Source organism: Pelobates fuscus, chromosome 13 (assembly GCF_036172605.1).
Source record: "Pelobates fuscus isolate aPelFus1 chromosome 13, aPelFus1.pri, whole genome shotgun sequence".
Lineage (NCBI taxonomy): Eukaryota > Metazoa > Chordata > Amphibia > Anura > Pelobatidae > Pelobates > Pelobates fuscus.
In genome coordinates, this window is record NC_086329.1 from 77188673 (window position 1) to 77201985 (window position 13313).

Genomic DNA, 13313 nt, shown 5'->3' on the forward strand with positions numbered 1-13313 from the left:
AAGGAGATGCCCTCAAACCCTAAAAATAGACAGCATAAAATACAAAAAAACAGGTCGCGCCAAAAGGTGTAAAAAGATAGAATAATATAATAATAATATAAAAAAGACCAAATATCGCAATCCCAGCTGTTTCTGGATTCTTGGGGAATGTTGGTTCTTGGTTAAGGTGCTTGTAAATATACGTAGGGAAGCACAAATGACAAACAATAGTGCCGATTGTTTTGGCAGAAAATTAGGACTCAGTACAACAGTAGTATATGAAGTAGCACTCACATGTTATGGAGCTTAAACTAGCTCTAAGTAAAATTGCTATCACGGGATGAGTCCAGTACCTCTCCATCCCTACAAGGTGACGATGGATATGCTGTTCTGGAGGGATAATCTCGAGTTGCTGTTTTAATTGACTGAATGCTCTTCTCATTACTAGTTTGAAATTGTTATTGAAGCTAAGAGGGGACAAGAAGAGAAGGAAAGTGTACAGGGTAGGGGAACTAGGAAAGAGTAGAGAACACATTTCTGCAATACTACAAATAAAGGATATACAGATTTTATTTTTAATACCTCCTGGGAATAATATTACGTTTGTAGCTACCCCTGGTTAGTTCCATTTGTACTTGAGGAGTCATCATCTGCTAGCTGAGACCAGCTGCCCACTTACCTCACTTCAAAAGTTGCTTCAAAATTTATGAAGGTATTTTAAAATCTGTCAGTGAGAACAAAGAAAAAAGGAAGCAAAGTGTCTTGAAATTTAAATCTGTTTATAATATTTCTAAAAGTATAGTGAAATGTGTTTGCGGTTCTAATATTTTCAAATGTTTCATTGTAGTGTTTTCTCACTGCCTGGTGGAGTCTTGCAACGTGGCTACAGATGCTAACTCTGTAACCGCAGTGAATTGAAAGATAAGGACTTCTAAAGTAAACACACTGTACTGTAAGATCTGATTGACAATTAAACCAATTTTTTTTTTATGGAGGCTGTATGAGTCAGGGGAGATGTGGCTAGAGCTTCATATACAAAATGATTTATCTCTTCAGTGGCAGAGAATTAAGCAGAGAGACTGCAGGGGGCATGATCGATACACCAAGTTTGCTTCATTAAAGGGTTACGCCTACCACAACGACCATTTCTGCTTTTAGAAGTGGTTATGGTGCAAGCAATCTGTATGTGCAGCGTTTTAGCTCTGCCTATACAAAGAAATCTGTGATTGTGTACCTAGGTGTAGTTATATCTCTGGCACACGTGACTTAGCCTGTTCCAGATTGACTAACGTGAGTTCTGTGCAAAAAGTACGTCCATTGTCGGCTTGCACTACGCTTTGGCAACACATATACTCAGCTCCTTCCCTTGTGCACAATGTCTGGAAGAAGCACACATGCTTATTGTTAAATCCCCTCCTTTCACGCTCTCCTCCCTGCATTATATTTTATAATAACACCTTACTATCCCTCCGTTACGTATGTTTTAGCACTTTGCTTATCCCTAGCCATAGTCCATTCCTGGATTGGGAGGTGGGCCAACGTACTACATGCACGGTTTGGCATTTACTGCTTCTGATACGTTAACACTGTATTCAATGCTTCTCTCTCGTTGGAAACTGGTTGGTGCATTCACTACACCCACAGCGCATGCGTTCAACGTCCATCAATGCTTTCCTATGGGAAGCATTTTATTGGACCTTTGGATAGGGAACAGATCGTGCGGTGTGACATCAAAGAATAGAAATGTTTGGGGCGAATCTTTAATCTTTATTTTATCTGATTACATTAAAATGAGAAAACTTAAAAAAAAAAAGGATTGGAGTAAACAGTAAAGCTGTTTTTGTCCAAAGAGCATTCTTTTTAATTTAGATGCATCCAAATGCACTCCATTTTATTGCCTTTGAAACCTGTGCCAGACTGGCATAGCAAGTTTAGCAAATGGAGGCAGAGGGCACTGCCCACACTCCCCCTCCCTCCCTCCCTCCCTCACAGGGTTACAAGGGAGAGCCCCGTGCCCGCGGAATGCGCGAGCACCACCCCTCAGCATTGCTTGCAGACACCAGGATGTTTTGAATCCGAGCCGTTGGTGACGTAGCTGTGCGCGCGCCAATTCAAACAGTGGTTTGTGTGAGTGAGTGCTGGGAGACAGCGGGATCGGATTATCGCTCTGACACACGGGTTACACACAGCTCGGCCATGGAGGGACCCGCTGTACAGGAGTTGGACTCCATGCGGTACTCGGAGCTGCAGAAACTGGCCAAGACCAACGGGCTGAAAGCCAACCTGAGGGTGAGACCGGGGGAGCTCTGTGAATGCAGGGTTTGGTGGACCGGGGAGCTCTGTGAATGCAGGGTTTGGTGGACCGGGGAGCTCTGTGAATGCAGGGTTTGATGGACCGCGGAGCTCTGTGAATGCAGGGTTTGGTGGACCGGGGAGCTCTGTGAATGCAGGGTTTGATGGACCGGGGAGCTCTGGGAATGCAGGGTTTGATGGACCGGGGAGCTCTGTGAATGCAGGGTTTGATGGACCGGGGAGCTCTGTGAATGCAGGGTTTGGTGGACCGGGGAGTTCTGTGAATGCAGGGTTTGATGGACCGGGGAGCTCTGTGAATGCAGGGTTTGATGGACCGGGGAGCTCTGTGAATGCAGGGTTTGATGGACCGGGGAGCTCTGGGAATGCAGGGTTTGATGGACCGGGGAGCTCTGGGAATGCAGGGTTTGATGGACCGGGGAGCTCTGGGAATGCAGGGTTTGATGGACCGGGGAGCTCTGGGAATGCAGGGTTTGATGGACCGGGGAGCTCTGGGAATGCAGGGTTTGGTGGACCGGGGAGCTCTGTGAATGCAGGGTTTGTTGGACCGTGGAGCTCTGTGAATGCAGGGTTTGATGGACCGGGGAGCTCTGTGAATGCAGGGTTTGATGGACCGGGGAGCTCTGGGAATGCAGGGTTTGATGGACCGGGGAGCTCTGGGAATGCAGGGTTTGATGGACCGGGGAGCTCTGTGAATACAGGGTTTGATGGACCGGGGAGCTCTGTGAATGCAGGGTTTGATGGACCGGGGAGCTCTGTGAATGCAGGGTTTGATGGTCCTGGGGGGAGCTCTGTGAATGCAGGGCTTGATGGTCCTGGGGGGAGCTCTGTGAATGCAGGGTTTGATGGTCCTGGGGGGAGCTCTGTGAATGCAGGGTTTGATGGTCCTGGGGGGAGCTCTGTGAATGCAGGGTTTGATGGTCCTGGGGGGAGCTCTGTGAATGCAGGGTTTGATGGTCCTGGGGGGAGCTCTGTGAATGCAGGGTTTGATGGTCCTGGGGGGAGCTCTGTGAATGCAGGGTTTGATGGTCCTGGGGGGAGCTCTGTGAATGCAGGGTTTGATGGTCCTGGGGGGAGCTCTGTGAATGCAGGGTTTGATGGTCCTGGGGGGAGCTCTGTGAATGCAGGGTTTGATGGTCCTGGGGGGAGCTCTGTGAATGCAGGGTTTGATGGTCCTGGGGGGAGCTCTGTGAATGCAGGGTTTGATGGTCCTGGGGGGAGCTCTGTGAATGCAGGGTTTGATGGTCCTGGGGGGAGCTCTGTGAATGCAGGGTTTGTTGGACCGTGGAGCTCTGTGAATGCAGGGTTTGATGGACCGGGGAGCTCTGTGAATGCAGGGTTTGATGGACCGGGGAGCTCTGGGTATGCAGGGTTTGATGGGCCTGACATCATTTTTGGAAGGGGCTACTTACTACACATCTATTATTTATTTATTTTTTCTCTAAACAGCAAATCTAAACTCTATATAAAAGTATGAAGGTTTGAAACATTGTACATATGTTAATCAACAAAGCAGAAGCATGCCTAGGGATAGTCTATGGAGAACACATGTAATATGGATCCCAAAATAGCCACACACACTGCAGCATATGTTATTAGCATCCTGATAAACCCTATACCAATATTTGTTATTGTGTGGCTGACTAAGAACACAAAGAAACATATTAGCATTCCATCAACTGCCAAATTGTCTTTGATCATGGCCTGTGACTATTATATGTGAGAACTGATGATTATAGAGATTATGAGACAACGTGGCCAGAAATATTGCTGGTGTCATAGGAATTTGACAGCTTTTATTTAGAGCAATGGTAAGACAAGAGATTCTGACTCGCAAAAGACTGTATTGTGTTTGAGATACTAAATCTTTCCTTCCCCATTCTTTACAGGCAGATAAATTGCTCAGAAGTTTGAAAGAGCACTTCCATCCAGAGACAAAAACTGTGAATGTTAGCACTGTAAGTGTGCGCCTCTTTAAGCATTTTGTTCTTTTGCCATAATTGTTAGCATTTTCAATTTGTATAAAATGAGATTTGTACATGGCATCATTTGTCGTTTTCGTTCAAATTGTTAAAATGGTTTGACCCAGAATAAGTGCTTTTTAGCAACATAACCCCTACAGTCTACAATAACATTTAATGTTTGATGCCTGAATTCTGGCTTGCATGCCTGCCCTTCTGTACGTTTTTGCTTTTGTACTAACAAAGTCTTGCTCTTTGTGTCTGGAAGTACATTCTAGATGGCATGACATTATGCTCCTGTCTGACCATTACTCCCACTTAAATGGACTCTCTCATTACAGGATTCAGACAGTAGTGATTCTGCTAAAGATATGGCTGAATTAAATGGCACCGATGATAAGGAAGAGACTGTGCCTATATCACATGTTACACACAGACGTGGCAGGCGCAAAAGATACACCTCTCCTACACTGGAAGTGAATGACAATACTTTGGGACCGAAGGAGTTGCAATTGGAGGTACCCATCTCTGCTATTAGTGATTTCATAGCAAAATTATTACTGCTGTGAAAAAACGTTCTACCACTGTTACTGACTAGCTATCACTTGGTCATATCCCATAACATTTGATGGTATGGCAACCACGTAGGCAATAGGGTGCTTGTATAACTGGTGAAAATTGCATATCAAATCATTTATAACTGCCAATTATGCTGGCCAGTCCCACTCAAGGCAGCTTTTTATCTCAAATCCCCTCCTTCACCTGTGGGTTTTTAGGATTTCAAAGATTCATGTGGGGGGGGTCTTTCCCCGTGGTGGTAATGTATATAAGAATAAAGGGCGTATGTTTTAAAGCTATTTCCATCTTCTAAATCATCAGGTAGAAGGTCTTAGTAAAATGGATAAAGAACAAAGTGATGAATCCAACTCTGAGATACAGTCTGATTCGGAAAGCAAGAAAAGAAAGCGACCTTTTGTGGAAGAGGCAAGTGAGCAGACTTCTTTGGAAACTGTAGGAAACGTTAAAGATCAACAAACAAAATGTAAGTCTATAAAGTAAAAGTGTCTGGTTAACCTTCACAAGTAATCTGTGTTGGACCATCATTAATTGCATTGTGTTCGAAGTGTTGCTATAAGGGAGTACACTTAGACTTACTATATCAATATACCTACGTAGAGTACTAAACCGAAATAACTGGATCAGAAACGTGATTTAGAGTCTATAGCTCAGGGTGTATAAATTACGAGCCTTCTTAATGTTCAGCTATCCAACAATAATGTGGGATGTCTGCATCCCAAATTTTCTGTACCACGTTGCTAATTTTCAGTTGACTTCAAATTGCCAACAGTTCACACTTTGATGAATAACCCATTAAAAAATGTACTTCCCTTATAGTTTCATTGTCTGTTGGAAAAAAAGCTTTCTAAGAAATTTTCACTACTCCTATGTAAACATTTAGTTGTCCTCAGGAAGACATTGATAACTCAAGCAATTCATGTCTCCTTTAGTGTTTGTTTACACTTTTGATCACGTCTTCCACAGCAGACACTTGTGCGCCACCTGGTGGGAAGATTCCAAGATACGCAGGTCGTTTGCCTAAACCCAGCTCCAAGCCCTCTACACCAAGTATGTCAATGATACTCTTTGAAATTATTGAAAGCAATGTTTCCTTTTTCAGCCAGCTTTAAATATTATGACTTTTTTTTTTTACAGATTTCAAAAGGCTGCATGAAGCACATTTTAAAAAAATGGAATCCATTGATAAATACATGGAGAGGAAGAAGAAGCGGCTCGATGCAGTGAGCAGTTCCATTCAAGAGGTTAAGGTAAACTCTTATTATGATTATTATTGGTATTGATATAGCGCCAGCTTATTCCGCAGCTCTTTACAATAAATTGGCATAGATCACTGCAGATGCACGGTTTTTGGGTTATTGTCTAAAGTTCAGCTTGTTGGAAATTTAAAGTCAATTAACGATTTTAGGCCAAAGTAGCCAAAAAGAAAACATACCATACTTTAAATTGATTCCTTCAACAAAGTGTTCCATATTAAGAAGTAAGCCTATCGGAAAGAAATGGAGGAGGCTGCAGTCACTGGCACGTTTGCTTTTTAGTCAACTTCAATAAAGTAAATTGAATTTTTTATCTAACCAAAATCCTAAGGGAAAAATAAGAAAATGTTACTTTTTGTGAACGCTGCCCTAACAATATGGATGAATTGCTATAAATCAACTTGAAACTAAGTGCCTGACTCACATAGCCGGTGTGCTGTTTTAAAGCCACAGTAATTTGTAAACAAAACTGTTTACTGGGCAATAATGTAAAGTTTTAACACTTGCCGCATAGGACATATGTGGTAGAATTTTGTAAGTAGATTTGTGAGGGTAAAGTAGCTTGGGCTATAGCCAGATTTTCTGTGTTCAGATTTCCCAATCGTTGCCTCTTATCCTCATGTTATTCAGAGAGTAATTTTTCAATTCAATTTGCTAAAGGGCCTCCTAGAAACCTAAAGCGTGTCTTAATACTGTTGTTTTATATTATCTTCTTTACAGATGCTGGCAAAAAAATCAAACATTCCTGTAAGTGAGAAGACCCCAAACAACAATTCCAAGGTGAGTTCTCCCAGAAAAGGATAATGAATGGAGTTGTTCTCAGAATCCTTCACATGCAGGCTGTAGTTTGAAACTGGTCCAATTATTAGACTCTGAATGCGGCAAAACAATATGGTTTCACACAGAACCATTCAGGCTGCATAATCCACTCTTCAGAAGACTTGACAATGTGTGGGTTTTGCATAAGGTTCTCTTGGTAAAAACTGTATCCAAACGTTAAAAAGAAGGCCCAGATTTTATAAGTCTGAACTATTTAAACTCTGTCAGCACTAGCAGCCAGTGGGCAAATATTTAACAAAATACTTGGCAGTGCTAGGGTTAAGCTTCACAGTATTAGCCACTGCTTGCTAGCTAGTTCCCATAGAAAATAAATCAATGAAACAAACTATGGAGGGGGGTCAAAATATGAGCCTCCTATAATTATTATACGGCGGTTTTATATCTATTAACACTCAACGAGGTGAGCAGCTAGAGGCTGCTGAACTTTTCTGTCCCTCCAGGGATGGTTAATATATTTAGCAGAACAAATGCATTTAAGTCTGAAATAAATTGACTCTTCAGCCCATAATGCACATCAACATGTGTGCACTTTTCACATGGTTATTTACTAAACTCTGCTGTAAATTAAAAGTCTAAATTAATATTTCCAAGCAATCTCTATAGTGTACCTGAAGCCTTTCCCATTTGTTCAGTTACTTTTGCCAATGTTTAATTTGGTATTTCGTAATTAACTCTATTAGTTTTACATTGCTACTTAGGTTTGTACCATATAACAATGGCTTCTCATCCCATCTGCACAATAATTGTGGGGGAGTGGTGTGTGTGTGTGTGTGTGTGTGTGTGTATGTATATGTGTGTATATATATATAATTTTTATTTTTATTTTTTTATTTTTGTGTAGAAGCAGTTAAAGGGAAGGCTTTCTTTATTGAGCCCTGCACCTCGGAAGAGTAATATTTCCTCCGCTAAAACCCCTACAAGCCAGGGCCGATCTGCACGCTGCAGTATCGCCAATAAAAGTATCCTACTGGACAAGACTGTGTTCAAGCCATCTGTGTTTTCATCATCAAAAATGAACGTCAGGTATGTTGAAATTGCAACAGAAATTGTGATATTGTTACATTCGTTATACAAGCTGTAGTTTTATAAAAAAAATTCTTCAGCATCCCCTGTGTGGTTAATCCTTACACATGATTATAACATTGCTGAACAGCAATTCCAAAAGAGCTGTCTGCTAAATAAATATTGGAGTGTCACACAATAAAAGGTTTTGTGATTTTTCAGGTTTTTGTTGACTGGTGTAACTTCCAAAAAAAGTGGTGGTTTCCGTTTCATCCATTCTCTGATTAGATTTATGGAATAGCGTGCTCAATATATTCTATGGTGTGACTGAAGTTTATCATTTGTATCACTTTGGATTAGGTTTTCCATGGCAACAAAAGACAATGAGCACAAGCATTCTTTGACTAAAACACCTGCAAGGAAATCTTCTGGCATTGTGGCCGTCACTCCTGCAAGTGAATCTAGAAAAAGCGTTCCATTAACTTGGAAGAGCTTTCCTATTGACACCAATGGTCCAAATGATGAGCCAGGTATTTCAGTTTATTTGCTTATTTTAAACTATGAATAATGTATTATTCCTTAACGTTCTTCTGCATCAGCCACAGCTTGTGATCGATCGATTTGCCAAGCTCAAAATGATTTTAGATTAATAGGAAGAATAGAACACTAGATGTTCATATTTAAGAGAGCAGTCGAAGCACCATAAGTATCCAGCTCACTATAGTGGTTTTAGCATCAGGGGTCACTTGGTGCTCCTACAGGAAGTCGTTGAACTGCTTATTGATGGTTTAATACCAACCTCTTTCTAAAGTAGAAGTTCCACTGATGTTCTTTCAACTTTGTCCAGATGAGGATGAAGTGAATTGGCTGAGAGCATCAGCAACTGCTCTCAGCCAATGAAACTCCTGCCAAACACAGGCAGTATTGATGTCACTAATACAAATACAAAAACTGCAATAAAGGAACACTATAGCGCTATACAAAGGTGCAGGCACTAGTCGTTATGGTGCCTAGACTGCCACTTACTGTATTTTCTTTTTTTAATCCATTTTCCTTGGAAAATGTTGCATTATATTTTTCTTTATAGCTAAAGACTTTGCATCATAACCGCAATAATAAGCTATAGTGATAATGGTGCTTGGCCCGGACCTGTACCGATGTTAAAACCATACTTCAAAATGACCTTAATATGCTGTGACTGTATCTTTGAGTTTTAAAATGATTAACCTCTTATTAAGGACTGGGCCAAATGTACACGTTGTGATCAAAACAAAACGTAAACAAAAACTTGAATTTGCGCTATATCTCTGTTCAGGCGTAATTCACCTCTTATATATTATGTACATCCACACTTATGTATCATTTTATTCAGAGGAAACAGGGCTTTCATTTAACATCAAATATTTAAGTATGAAACATAATTTAATATGAATAAAATATTAAAGGGACACTATAGTCACCAGAACAACTACAGCTTATTGAATTTGTTCTGGTGAGTAGAATCATAACCTTCAGGCTTTTTGCTGTAAAAACTGTCTTTTCAGATTAAATGCATTGTTTACATTTCAGCCTAGTGATAACTTCACTGGCCACTCCTCAGATGGCTGTTCTAGATCTTCCATGGGTCATGGCTGCCTAAAATGCATCCAAACATTCAGTGTCTCCTCCCTCTGCATGCATACACTGAACTTTCCTCATAGAGATTCATTGATTCAATTCATCTCTATGAGGAGATTCTGACTGGCCAGGGCTGTGTTTGAATCATGCTGGCTCTGACCCTGATCTGCCTCTTTGTCAGTCTCAGCCAATCCTATGGGGAAGCATTGTGATTGGATCAGGCCACCACTTCTGATAATGTTTTTCTGAGGCAAACATGCAGATCTACAGCTTCAGGCTTGAATACAGTAAGATTTTGCTATATTTATGGAGGCATGAGGGGCCCAGGGGGGCTAGATGGTGGTGTTAAAGGACCCCTACATGCACCCAGACCACTTAAGCTTAATGAAGTGGTCTGTGTGCTAGGTCCACCTAGGATTAACCCTTTCTGCTGTAAACATAGCAGTTTCAGGGAAACTACTATGTTTACTTTAGGGTTAATCCAGCCTCTAGTGGCTGTTTCATTGACAGCCGCTAGAGGCACTTCCCTGTTTCTCACTGTGATTTTCAGTGAGAAGACGCCAGCGTCCATAGGCTTTCATATGAGACTTGCTAAATGCGCGCACGGTTTTTGCCGCGCATGCAGCTGATGATTGGGAAAGGAGGAGGAGAGTCCCCAGCGCCACGGGAGCCTGGCGCTGAAGAAAGGTCAGTGTTTAACCCCTTCCTCTCCATCCAGCCCGGCGGGAGTGGGACCCTCAGGGCACTATAGGGTCAGGAATAAATGTTTGTGTTCCGGACCCTATAGTGGTCCTTTAAAAAGTGGGAGAAAATAAGAATATAAAAAAAAGTTTAGTTCTACGTGACATTCTAACTGTGAATGTCTTAATACTGTTTGCTTTTACTGCAATAAAATACACATATTTGTATTCAGCGATGTCTCATGTGTAAAACAGTACCCCCCCCTATGTACAGATTTTATGGTGTTGTGGGAAGTTACAGGGTCAAATATAGCACATTACATTTTTTAGTTTTTTTTTCACATTAAAATTCGCCAGGTTGGTTACATTGCCTTTGAGACCGTATGGTAGCCCAGGAATGAGAATTACCCCCATGATAACATACCATTTGCAAATGTAGACAACCCAAAGTATTGCAAATGGGGTGTGCCCAGTCTTTTTTAGTAGCCACTTGGTCACAAACACTAGCCAAAGTTAGTGTTCATATTTGTTTGTGTGTTAAAAATGCAAAAAACTAATTTGATCGCCAATTTTGGCCAGTGTTTGTGACCAAGTGGCTACTAAAAAAGACTGGCCATACCCCATTTGCAATACCTTGGGTTGTCTACTTTTGCAAATGGTATGCCATCATGGGGGTAATTCTCATTCCTGGGCTACCATACGGTCTCAAAGGCAACGTAACCAATCTGGCGAATTTCAATGTGAAAAAACAAATGTAAGCCTTATATTTGACTCTAACTTTTGAAAACACCATAAAACCTGTACATGAGGGGTACTGTTATATTCAGGAGACTTCGCTGAACACAAATATTAGTGTTTCAAAACAATAAAACTTATCACAACAATTATATCATCCGTGTAAGTGCCATTTGTGTGTGAAAAATGTAACTTTTACTGACATCGTTCTAGTACATTTTACTGTTTTGAAACACTAATATTTGTGTTCAGTAAAAACCACGCCCGCCGTCCTTAAGGGGTTAAAGGAACACAAACCATATAGTGCAAAACCCACCATTTAGGTGGCTTGCCCGTCCCCTTAAACGTTAATAAAACTCCTTATTTCCAGCACCCCGCCCCCTTGGTGACATCAGAATTGCCGATTTTTAGCCAATCCAATGCTTTCCCATGGGGAACGCATTGGATTAGCTAAAATCAGCAAGGGGGCACGGCTAAACGCAGTTTTGGCCAATCAGCACCTCATCATTGAGATGCATTGAGTCAATGCATCTCTTTGAGGAAATTTCAGCGTCCCCATGTAGAGACGCTGAACAGCACTGCTGCCTAATGTGCAGCACTGAGCCAGGAAGCATCTCCAGTGGCCAACTGAGGAGTGGCCACTTGGAGGTGTACCTAAGGCCAATATAAACACTGAAAATATGAAAATGCCTGCATATAATGATTATACTCACCAGAACAACTACATTAAGTCCTAGATCCCACAAATGCACCATGTGCATGTGGTTTGGAAAAGGTTTTACTGTGACTTTCTGCATTTGTCATGTGCTCATTTTGCCGTCTTTCGATCTAGCCAAAACACCTTTCAAATTTACCGGTATGGAGGTGGAGACTCCAAATACTAATAAGAAATCAAAGTTTGACCTTCAAGCAAGCCTAGCACGGCCCCTTGGATATGAACCCCACAAAGGTAAATGCATTTGCCAGCAAGCAGAATCTGAATAAAGTGTTTTTTGTTTGTTTTTTCTCCTTTTTAATAAATGTATGTCTTTTTTGTAACCTGACAAATCTTTCCTTAAATTGAAACTACAAAGCACAGCAACTATAGTTCATGTTCTGTATTTGTTGTGACAGAGTAGGAAAACTGTCTGCATGAGTTTTCTCATGCTCGAACCTGTTTTTTGGCATATCTCTTGATGCTCAGAATTAATTTGACGGGCAATGGGAGAGACCAAATTTTTATTGTCTTGTTTAAAAAAAAAAATAAAAAAAAAATAAGCAATTGTTCTAGCACAATGTGTAGATGAAAAATTTCATTTTTCATCCAAAGTACTGTTGGGTGCACCACGACAGGCACGCTGTAAAAACTATACTGTGGTTTGGTTGCTTGATAAGTTTCATGTTGCAAGGAAAACACTTTACAATTTATTGTGAGCAATATCTATAGTCCTTTGTTGAAAGGTGGTGCTATTTACGTTTTGTTTTAATATGCATTTGTAGTATTCTAACATTCCAGTTCTGATATTACTTAGAAACTCTTTTCTCTTCTTTACTGAAGGTAAACTTAAACCATGGGTTGCTCCTAAAGAGAATGAGTCTACCGTAAAGGCCAATTTATCTGTATTAAAAGCCACGTACAAGCAGCCTCACCTTCGCACCAGGTAACTTAAAAAAAAAAAAAAATATGCTTTACTACCAGAGTCCTCAATCAGACAACTTAATATTTCTCCTTTCTCTTGCCTTGATAGGGAGGACAGGCGTTTGCAGCAGCAGGAGAACCGAAAGAATCAGCGAGACAAAACTATGGGTAATCGAAGAGGGGTTGCTGTTCCATGAAAGAAAAAACACTTTTTGTTTTCTAAATCCTTGTAAATATGCTTTCTTCATCTTTTGTTTACCCCCTGTAAATAGTACACTTTACCCTTCTAAAACTCTGGAATGAGATCGGTAACCCCTAATCTAACATTTCCAGAATTTAGCACTTCATTATCTACACCTGCCTCCATGAGGATAAGACTGGAAAATGCCTACTACCGATTCACCTTTTGCTTCTCTTACTGTATTCTAAATGGTTATCGCTTAGTGTTGATCACTAAATTGTACATTTTTGCAAAACCAAACTGAATTTCAAATTTTATGCCACAATAGCGGAATTGTAAAAAAGTTAGTCTACTTTGTTTTTCACTTTGGCTGTTTTGGTCTAAATTTTAAAATTGTCGTTTTATCCCTAACAATGTACACTTAAGTAAATAACTGAATTTTTTTTATATACTCTATATTAAATATATGGAGTGCTTTCTAGCAATAGAAAATTGAATCATTTGTATGATTAGTGGTTTTTTGTTTGTTTGTTTGTTTTTTAATAATGAAGCTGAAGC

The 13313-nt window shown here is 40.8% G+C and overlaps 1 protein-coding gene across 2 annotated transcripts; it reads left to right on the plus strand.

Moving 5' to 3' along the window:
- Positions 1–2030: 2030 nt before the first annotated feature.
- NUSAP1 (nucleolar and spindle associated protein 1) lies at positions 2031–12921 on the plus strand. Of its 2 annotated transcripts, none has more exons than XM_063440240.1 (12): positions 2031–2268; positions 4179–4247; positions 4592–4768; positions 5130–5292; positions 5793–5876; positions 5964–6076; positions 6803–6862; positions 7764–7945; positions 8285–8454; positions 11789–11905; positions 12494–12596; positions 12684–12921. In XM_063440240.1, exons 1-12 carry the CDS (start codon positions 2176–2178, stop codon positions 12769–12771), a joined length of 1419 nt encoding a protein of 472 aa, XP_063296310.1. In that variant the 5' UTR covers positions 2031–2175; the 3' UTR covers positions 12772–12921. The 2 variants fall into 2 exon arrangements, with proteins under 2 accessions (XP_063296310.1, XP_063296311.1); XM_063440241.1 differs by having other exon boundaries at positions 7767–7945.
- Positions 12922–13313: the final 392 nt, after the last annotated feature.